At 33.3% G+C, this 10,829-nt stretch overlaps 1 protein-coding gene across 6 annotated transcripts; it reads left to right on the top strand.

Annotated features, from left to right (window-relative positions):
• The first annotated feature begins 2,088 nt into the window (after nucleotides 1-2,088).
• Nucleotides 2,089-9,362, top strand: LOC103495467 (uncharacterized). 6 transcript variants are annotated; one of them, XM_051084348.1, is made up of 10 exons: nucleotides 2,089-2,482; nucleotides 3,173-4,912; nucleotides 5,021-5,191; nucleotides 5,285-5,339; nucleotides 6,482-6,630; nucleotides 7,120-7,206; nucleotides 7,322-7,450; nucleotides 7,787-7,968; nucleotides 8,261-8,367; nucleotides 8,443-9,362. In XM_051084348.1, the coding sequence occupies exons 1-8, from the start codon at nucleotides 2,414-2,416 to the stop codon at nucleotides 7,886-7,888; spliced, it is 2,502 nt and encodes an 833-aa protein (XP_050940305.1). In that variant the 5' UTR covers nucleotides 2,089-2,413; the 3' UTR covers nucleotides 7,889-7,968; nucleotides 8,261-8,367; nucleotides 8,443-9,362. The 6 variants fall into 6 exon arrangements, with proteins under 6 accessions (XP_050940305.1, XP_050940294.1, XP_008455261.2 ...); XM_051084337.1 differs by having other exon boundaries at nucleotides 2,091-2,482; nucleotides 3,173-5,191; nucleotides 8,281-8,367; nucleotides 8,443-8,523; nucleotides 8,897-9,362; XM_008457039.3 differs by having other exon boundaries at nucleotides 2,091-2,482; nucleotides 3,173-5,191; nucleotides 8,443-8,523; nucleotides 8,897-9,362.
• Nucleotides 9,363-10,829: the final 1,467 nt, after the last annotated feature.

The following is a 10,829-nucleotide window of genomic DNA, read 5'->3' as shown; positions in this document are numbered from 1 at the left end:
AAAGCAATTCATATTTTATTCAAACAAAAATAGATAAAAAAAATAAGCTTAAAAACATATTATTTAAAATTAAAAAAATTACACTAAATACTCGTAACATATAAACAAAACTTTGTACCTCAAACGAGAATATATGAACTCAGACAAAACAACCTTCGCAAGATCAATTTTGATAATAGACTTGATGAAAACCACTTCTACTAAATATCTCGTTGAAACTCCACCGCTAACTCTACAACTAACTTTGACGATTGTTTTGCCATTTACAATAACTTATCCCTTGTATTTACATAAAATTTGGATAGAAATTTAAAATCTAATCATTCATGAAAATAATTTAATATATATTTTTGAAATTTATAAATCTGCGTCCATTCCTACATTAAAAGTTCGAACATACAGGCAAATATTTGGGGCAATTTGGGAGAAGGATTGGATTACGAAGGGTTAGTGTTATGATAAAACTAGTTTTATGATAACATGTGTTTGAGAAAGAGTTTAAAAAGGTAGTTTTATGATAAGATGTGTTTGGGAAAAATGTTATATAAGTAGGGTTATGATATATTGTTATAACAAAGATGTGTTTGGTGAAACGGTTATGTAGGTAGTGTTATGAAATTTATTTTTTTATACATTTTTTAAAAAATCGTATTCTAAATCCAATTCACAAGTTTTGTATATTTAGTTTACCAAATTGTTTTATTTCTGTAAAATAATTTTTAGTAATTTCTTTAAATACGACGTCAATTTTCAATGTTTTTTACGAGATCGTTACGTGCGAATAAATTATTATTTTTTTTAAAAAAATTTGTATTCTAAATCCACTACACAAATTTTGTATATTTAATTTTTCAAAATGTCATATTTTCGTAACACAATTTTTCACTAATTTCTTTAAATACAACGTCTATTTTCAACATTTTTTACGTAATTATTATGTGCGAATAAATTATTAATTTTTTTAATTCATATTCTACCTCTAATACACAAATTTTGTATATTTAATTTGCAAAATCGTCTTAGTTTTCATAAAAAACAATTTGCCAAATTTTTTTTAAGTAATTGTTACGCGAGAATAATTTTTTTTTTTTAAATTCGTATTTTAAATCTAATATACGAATTTCGTATATTTAATTTAACAAACCGTCATAGTTTTTTTTTTTAAAAAATTGCCTTAATTTATTTAAATACGACGTGGAATTTTTAATTTTTTTTAAGTAATCGGTTGAATAAAATACTGTTTTTCCTTTTAAAATAAATATTATAATGAATAGATATAAAAATAAGAAAGAAGAAAGAGAAAAGACTACGTTTTGGAAAAATATGGATAAAAATTTTAGATTCAACATTTAATTGAAATAAATCTTAAATCAAATCTCACCATTAAATTCACTGCAAGAAAGGATATAACTACAATATCGGATTTTCTTTAAAGAAATTTTTTATACATTTAAAGTTTAAATACTTTTTAAAATATTTGTTATATATTATTAGGTTATTTAAGGAGTCAAAACTATTTAATTTAATATTAAATTATCTGATTTGATTGCTTTGATTTTTTATAAATTAAATAAAATTCAGTTTTTTATAAATTCATTTAACTTAAAATTATCGAAAATAGTTTTGATATAGATAGACGTTTTAAATAAAATATTTTTAAAAGTTGGCGAAACGAAGGTAAAAAACAAATAAAATACATGAAATAAAAAAAAAGTTAAATATGAGGACCCAGTGTAAAACTAATTACGATTAATATTTAATTAAAACTAATCTTGCATAAAAAATAAATTAAAATTTTTAAGATAATTGAATTAATTAAAAATTGATATTTTTTAATAAAAGAGTCAAATTTGAAAAACAAATGAAATAATAAAATTAGGGGAGTTGATGTATGATCCGAGTGACGGTTTAAGAAGAAGAGTTATGATAACATTTCTCGAAATAGAGGTTGGGTTATAAATAACCGAACCGAGTGATAATCGTTGTGCCAGATGACCAATTTATTTTAATTTTAGTATATAAGATGGAAAGTTTTTTTTTTCTTTCGATTTTATTAAAAATAAATTCTAAAAAAAGAAAAAAAAGGAAAAAAAGAAAAAGAAAAAAGAAAAGAGAAAGGGTGGGAAAGAAAGAAAACCCTAAGCCCCATGAGCCCCATCCACTTCCTCTTCCTTCTCCCTCTCACGTGTGCTCAAGCCGCCATACACGCACCACCCGTCCTCTTCACCTCCGCCGACTGTGTCTTCTCTCCGACGCTATTGTGGCAGTTCACCGACCCTCGAACCACCGGCGATTCTGATCTTGGACTTGGAGCCATACTCTTCTTCGTTTTACTTCTCTCGCTGCTACGGTTAGTGATTACATTACACACTCTACAAGGAGAGACTGGTTTTGGAATTGTTGCTCTAGGGAGATGGGAGCTCTTGCCCCTGTCGCGCCTTGGACTCCTGAAGACGATATTCTGCTCAAGAATGCCGTTGAGGTAAAACTATTTCCTCTCTTTTGAACTGAACTCCTTTGGAGATTCATGCGTAGGCTTTTTATTTTTGATTACTCGGTTTTGTTTGTCTCTCAACTGTGGTTGTTTTAGATTTTGTCAATCGGGGGGAATTCAATTTCTTACCGCTCAACTGATTTAAATTTGGTCGCTGTTTGGTTTCTTTCTGTTGAATGCCTTCATTTCTTCTTCCCACATAGTGATTATGTTTATGACGTATGTTCACTCTCACACGAAGTTCAAGTTATGCTGCGGGGGATGTTTGTGCTAGAAAATCCGTGGGAGGATTATTCAGATAGGAACTTTTTCTTTATAACTGGAAAGCATTTAACTGCCCTATCTATCTGGAAGTTATAATTTGAAAATTAAATACCAATCTTGATAAACAATTTGTTTTTGGTTTTTAGTTTTTAAAAATTAAAGCTATAAATACCCATTCCACCTCTAAATTCATTCTTACTTTATTGCCCTTTCTAACAATTTTTAAAACCAAGCCAAGTTCTGGAAACTAAAAACATAGTTTTTTTTTTTTTTTTAAACTCTTATTTGGTTACTATGCTTAAGGTTCTTCGTATATGTTCTAGTTGTTTTGGAATGCATTTCAACACTTTTTTGCTGTCAAGAGAACTAGTGGATTGGTGTTTTTTTGATACACATTTTTTTATAAACTTCCAGGCAGGTGCTTCCTTGGAATCCCTTGCCAAAGGTGCTGTGCAGTTTTCTCGAAGATACACAGTAAGAGAATTACAAGAACGATGGCATTCTTTACTTTATGATCCAATTGTATCTGAAGATGCATCTATGTCCATGATTGACTTTGAGCGCTCTTCTCCCATTCCGTCTAAGTTTAACAAATTTGGGAATCCTAAAGAAACTAAAGGTATTGGTGGGAAGAGGAAATATGGGACTGTACGTCGTCGGTATTATACTTTGCGTAGAAGAATTTGCAATGAACCATTTAACCCTATGGATCTGAGTTTTCTTGTTGGACCCAGTGATAGTAACTACGGTGTTGAAGAACCTATATCAGGAAATTGTATCCCTCCAACATCAGATGATTTCGGACTTCAGGGCTCAGAGCTGGGGATCTTGCGATGTAATTTTGCCCAAAATGGGATGAATACTGAGGATGCAGAACACACTTTTCATTCTGAATGCCAACATACAGTTGAAAAGCATTTTTCTAGGAGCCTTGAGAATGGACAGGAGGGAATTTCTCACATTATGGGAGAGAGTCTGCCTCTCTCGGGAAATGAATCTCATGTAGAAGAAATGGCTCCATCAGCTGGCTTTCCAGTCCATAGTCTCTTTGATAATGATTTGGAGGTGAGACATTCTATTTTTGGTCAACTGAGCAATGATCAGAGAGCGATGGGCTCCGAACTAGAGGATAATGATGTCTTTAATTCTCCTGTTTCTGATTCTGGTGCATCATTTCACAATGTTGAGTGCTCATCTCCTCTTCCTGGTATGCCAATATGGAGAAATATCTCAGCACCAGACTTGCCTATTAATGGCTTTGCAGATAAGGATATGCCTATAGGTGACTCTTTTGAACTACCTGATGATGATGGGAACAAAAACATTCAAAATGCAAGACTAGCAGGCTATGACACTCACTCTGACTTGAAGTTGAAGATTGAAGTCCAGCACGATCATTTGAAAAGTCCAAATGCCACTGCTGAAGTTGATTTTGCAGAATTGTCTAATTCTCTTTTGAACTTAAGCAATGAAGATGAGCTACTTTTCATGGATGTTGATGGAAAGGATGTGATTGATAAGTCATATTATGATGGTTTAAGCTCACTTTTGTTGAATTCACCAAATGAAGTCAACCATGACCAAACAACTACTGCAATCAATGCAGAAACAGGGTTGCCAACGGATGCATTGGTAGATCCCCCCACTACATGTTCTGGAAAGTTATATGAAAAAGAATCCCACTGTGGTGTTGGACATTTGGATTGTAGTTCAGAAGCCCATCCGTCACCATCCGCTTCTTTAGGCAGTCAATGCCCTGGAAAAGGTAACGAACCTCTTTTTTGCGCCTTGAACACAGAAGACCCAGAAATCCCGAGCAATGACGATGTTTTTCTACCTCCGTTAACACCTATGGGGAGCCAGTTTCAAGATTCTACTTTTTCATCTACCAAGGATTTCACTTTTAATGAGAAATCCGGTGAGACTCAATACCTTGTGAGGGAGAGGAAAAATCATGGACAACCCCGTGCATTGCATGGTTTCCCTGAAAGAGTTGAAAAGCATCTGGTTGGTGGAGCTTCAGTTAATTTGAATAAATTATCCCATGGCAACTCCAGACACTTGTCCCCTGTGAATAATATTAGCTCAATAAATGTAAATAGTGATGCCATCCAACCTGTTGTGTTCAAGGAAGAAAACAATGAAATTTCCCGGGTAAATCATCTTGGCCAAAATTTTTTAAATGCTCATGTAGAGAAGCCAGGCTTTGATTCTGACAATGTTAGAAGATACACACCAAGTGCTGCTTGTGGCATTAAACAGGAACCAGATATATTGGCTACATTGAAAGATCATCGTTTATCACAGGAAGAGGGTACCCGAGGTGTTTTTTGTGCAGAACAGGATGGAATATCTTCGACATCTGATCAAGACGAGTTATTATCTATTGACAGTGAAGACGACATACCACATTTTTCAGATATTGAAGCAATGGTAAAATTTTTGTGATAATTAGTTGAGTGACAGATGGTTATCTGTAACTCTTGCTTGATTTGTCCCTTAAGGGTTTTTAAATCTCTCTTTCAGATACTTGATATGGACTTGGATCCAGAAGATCAGGATCTGTATTCTAGTGAAGAAGGTAACATATAGATGACTAATAGTTATTAAATTATTAATTTTTATTCATGTTATTTCTGGTTAAGTCAGTTCTTAAATATGTTGCTGTCTTGCTAACTGCAAATCCTATTGTCCTTGTCATGTGAGGATGAAATAGCCGTGAACTATTATTTATCTTTGTGTGTTTGCATGTGATGTTCCATTTGCTTTCATGGAATTTTGGAGCTGATATCATAATACAGGATCGAAGTGCCCTCTTTGTTTTGTTTCTTTGGGTAATCATATAATATAAATAGATTAAAATCAATGGTGTTTCTAAATTCTGTTTTTGGTTTGAAGTTATCCATATTGAAATTGTTAGAATTTGATTCATCACAAAAGATTTTGCATAGTTCGAGTGCAAATTATTCATTGGATTCATCATATTTTGAATTTTCATTCTCAGGGAGTCAGGTTTTAGATAGTTAAAAGGGTATAATGATGAACTATGCAAATTCTTAGCACTTCTAGTGAACATTCGAAACAATTTTTTTTAGTTTCATTATTCCTATTTTATCTCCTCTGGAATAAAATAATGAATGTCAGAAAGTTTATTGTCAATTAAATTAATTTATGGTACTTTCTTGGTTCTATTTTGGTCGGTGCTCTCCATCAATGGATTGCATTATTAAGATGCTTTTATTCTCATCTTTTAAATGCTTCGTAAGAAATCTATTTAGACATGTATAATATGCACATGCTCTAGTGTAATGTGCAAATTTGTTATAATTGTTTTTGTAACTATATTGAAAATATTGTATGGCAAATTGATACCTCCTGTACAGAACCTCCTATATATTCCAAGCTTCGTTTTTGAAAGAAGTCAAGTTTCCATATTTTGTATCAGTATTTAATTTCAAATATTAGTTGGCTTTTGATAGCTAGCTTATAAATACTCCTAATACATTGAATCCAGAACTAGCCTGCTGATGATTCCACTGTCAGCCATTGTGTGCCTACAAGTGGCTGCACATTAATCTCACATTACGTGACCACTCTATTGCAGATCCACGTGGTTGCGATCCAAGTTTAGCTTTTCTTTATTTGTACACTATCAGTTCTATTTACCTTGAGTAACATTCTATTTATTTTATCCTCACATGCTTATATTCTTGTTCAATTTAGTCTTAAAATACCAACATGTGGAGACAAGGAAGAGCATCATAAGACTGGAGCAAGGGGCTAATGCTTGCACGCAAAGATCTATTGCGTCTCATGGGGCATTGGCAGTTCTGCATGGCCGGCGTTCGAGGCATTTCATTAAGAAGTCAGAGGTACTTAAATGATTTATATTTTCAAGTAAGCCAATTATCAATGGTTAATCACTGAGCTCTTGTTTGAGGGGTAGTTTACGAGGCCATTGGATGATTTGAATTGGATAGAATGTAAAATGTTTGCCACTGCCGAGGATGTTGATATGGCAGTTTTGTGACAACTTTTGTCCAATGAACATCTGAGTATTAGGTCACTTTCCTTTGGCGGTTTTTTCTGCTATTTGAATTCCCTACCGTATGCTTCATTTTCCTGCTGTCCTTTTTTGATTCCCTACTCAATGATTTCCTTAGCGTCTTGGACATTGGACAGACCTCCTATTGGTTGAGAATGATGTAGTTGAGTTCAATATAAAAACTTCGGGATGATGTTGAGCCACTCGTTAAAATGCCCTGAAGCAACCAAAGAATGTAATGAGAGTGGGTTTGTTCCTAAAGGAAAGTTAAAGGAATATTGTCTGACTTGGCTTATCAAGTGTCATTTGTATGTAGGTTCTATTAGGTAGAGCAACGGAGGACGTCATTGTGGACATTGACTTAGGAAGGGAGGGAAGTGGTAACAAAATATCTCGACGGCAGGTAGAGTTGATTCAATATTTACTCAAATTAAATTATTAAACAGTTTTTTGCTTGTTTATTTACCTCCTTTTCAAATGGTTTCCTAATGGAAATGGATGGATCATACTCTTTCCAGGCTATTATAAAAATTGATCAAGATGGTTTTTTCTCCCTGAAGAATCTTGGCAAATGCTCGATCTCCATAAATAGCAAGGATGTGGCCCCTGGTCACTGCCTGCGACTTAATTCTGGCTGCATTATTGAGGTATGTTCTAGTTACTGTAAGGAAAACTGCTTAATTTACTGGTGGGATGAAGTACTGTTGTTTCAAGATTTTCATTATATGGGAGAAAAATGACCCAAGGTATGTAAAGAAAACACACTCTTCCCATGGATGAAATAATATACGTAAGGTAGACACTGCTTAAAACATGTTTAGATGATACAGCAGTTCCGGATTTTACCTGTTAAATTACTATTCTTTGTGGGCCTGGAGCCTGGGAATGGTTGGAATTCCGAATTTTCACCTTGATCGTGTTGGGCTGTACATCTATGCTTGAGAACTGAATGTTTTACCCTTTTCATCTGTGTGCATTTGCAGATAAGGGCAATGCGATTTATATTTGAGTCGAACCAAACTTGTATGAAGCAGTATTTGGATAACATAGGCAAGATGTCTCACAAACAGGAGTTTCAATCATGATGACAGATGACAACCTAGCTGGCATTAACAGTTGTACACTTGGGAGGTGCTCGTTTTTCTGCACTTCATGGGTTCTTTAGGTATACCTGGTTAAGTTTTTTTTAATAAATAAAAAATTATTATGAATATAAGTAAAAAGTCTGTGTTTCATTGGAAAAAAAAATGAAAGAATACAAGAACATGCAAAAATGAACTCGGAGCACCCTAGAGCAAGGGTCTTCTAATCTAACAAAATATAACCTAAGGAGTAAGAAAGGTAGTGTGTTAAGCTGTTATCCGGTATATGAGTTGAAATGCGGATTCTATTTGTTTCACTAATTCAGTAGGAATTTTGTTTGACTTTTGGTGATTGGACGTCTTTTTCTCAATGAGGTTTCATTGGATTGCTAAAGATGGGAAGCAATAGCAACGCTTTTCTGGAGATTATTTTGGCCGGTAACATCAGCGAGGAGCTGTCCAACCAAATTGTGAAGATATAGGTAAATCTATTCTCGTTCTCTACCCAACCTGGCTACGATACCTGACTCAAACCTGCATTCTGGTTACTCCTTTAGAAATCCAAGTTGGATCCAAACATGAGCACCAGCTGAAGTTGCTATCCTTTTTGATATAGCCAGCTTGAGGTCAAATTGAAGGTAATTGATGTTGGAAGTCTTCTTTTAGACTTTCTTGTATTTCTCGGGCTTTTGCAGTGGTTTCTTGGCTAGTCTATGTTTAACTTCTGCAGGCCTGGTTAATGCTATTTAACCACAGTTAAGATTTAGATCTTAGGATTTGATTATGTGGCTTGCTATTGCTTTGTAAGGGCTGCTGTTCAGCTTATAAATGTGTATTCACAAGCTATTTTAGCTCATTGGTAATCATCGTAGTAGAGTCTTGGATGTTTTACAGCCATTGTTAGTTTGGCGTTAAAGTGGAGCGACCTACGACCTAAATACTAGAATTTTTCTAATTTGGATTACAACGGAAGCAAAAGGCACTCACCCAGTTTTGGTCCGATGCTTGCAGTCGGGTGGGAATTCGTTTAAGGAAATCAAGAAAGGAATGATTGATATAAGATCGTGTGTTTGCTCAATTATCTTGCCAAGTAGAGCAACTCACAACAAATCAACAAGTGCCTGGCGATGTAGAAATGATGGAAAATGCTGCAAGAAACTGTTCAAGACAACTAAAAACGTAAGATTCCCAAGAAGAAACAAAAGACGGTTTGATTTGTCAACCAAAATCTGAATTTGGATGAAGATTGGCATACCGGGAGGATGAACGTTGGGAAGTTTTTACATTGGTTGAAAAACATGGAGAGTTTCTTTGATTGTGTAACACATGATGAAAAGGTCAAACTACTGCAGATAGGGCTTTCAATGTATCAAGAATTGACCAAAACCTTGGCTGATGAAAGGTCTGCTTCCCTTGAGATTATGAACAAAATTTTCTCCAATCAATATCAACAGAATATAGTGAGAATATTTCTAAACATCTATTTTTGAAATACAAACAAGTATCATAAATGTTCATACAAGGATCTGAATCAGGATATGTACACACCAAAACTGGGATTCTGGGAATATAAAAAAAACACACCCACTCCCCCTTCCAAAAAGATGCAATAAATTGAGAGAATGCAGACATGAAGGTTGCAAAGACAGGATACAAGTTACCGTTTAAATGAAATTTACTTATTTAAATACGACAGCATTCTATTTCTTTTTCAAGATTTATTACAAATTCAAACTCAGTGGATTAGATGAGTGGTTGACAAAATGTTTTGGAACATAATCAATGTCATGTACTCTATGAGGTTCTAAGTTTTGACCATTTGGCTTGTTTTAATGCTCTGTAAAGGAGGCTATCCTAATGCCTTTTAAGTACATTAGTGACCGTCTCAAAATCAAAACTTAGCTCCTTTCTCAAAGTGGGACACTAGGGATCAAAATTTCTACGAGGGGATTTGAACGTAAGAAATGAGATTGAATATGATAATTCCAAACACATGGTCACTTTTGTCTAATAGATTTCACAATTTTTAGTTAAGATTTTTAATACTAAAAATTCTCTCTACACATCTTATTAAATAATGTCTTGAAATTTTAAATTATTTTATCGAGAGATTTTACTTATAATTTTGGACAATTTTTTTTTTTTTGGTTCATTCTCACCCATACGAATTTTGATTTTTCAAGATGACCGTTTATTAAATTTGGTTTATATTTATTTAATGCAAGATTTGTTATTGTAATATTCTCCTAAATTACTAATTTTAGAAGTTTTGTTTTCGAAAGATATATTTTTTTTTTTCAATCACAAACTTTTCCCTTTCATGTATTTTTCTTATAGATTTCAATACTCAAAATTCAAAATCTCTGATTTTGGATGGTCTCCACACAATGTAGAATTATAATTACGAATATTTGTTTTTGCTTACTTTTTTTTTTTTTTTTTTTTTTTTTTTTTTTTTTTATGTGTAGACAAGGATTTAATTTTAGTTTTGTTTCAATAGAGATATATAATTCACATATTTTATCAAGTGTATATACATATATATATTTGAAATTGAAAGATATATTCCACATACTTTGTTATATTATACATGTGTATAAACTAAGATAGATGACATCCTCATGTTATTTGAAAAATAAACCCCTTAAAAAGTTGAAATAAAACCATGCATAAAAAATTGAAAACAAAATGTAGAAATAAACGTGATGTATATATACATCCACACTCCATATACAATAGGTACTAGTCCAAATGAATATAGGGTTATATGTATTTAAAGGAGTAATTGACCTAGGAATCCAATCTTTAGGTTACTTTTCAAGTTGCTTTGGTTTAGCCTTTGATTTATTAGGCGGAAGCGTGGGAGAGACATGACCCATTTAGTCTCTTTCTAGGACTCGTCGAGACCAAACATCTTTAACTTTGCTATATTTTGGGCCTAGAA

Source organism: Cucumis melo, chromosome 1, assembly GCF_025177605.1.
Source record: "Cucumis melo cultivar AY chromosome 1, USDA_Cmelo_AY_1.0, whole genome shotgun sequence".
Taxonomy (NCBI): Eukaryota; Viridiplantae; Streptophyta; class Magnoliopsida; order Cucurbitales; family Cucurbitaceae; genus Cucumis; species Cucumis melo.
Note: the sequence above shows the minus strand (reverse complement) of the source record. Positions and strands in the feature narration are given on the sequence as shown.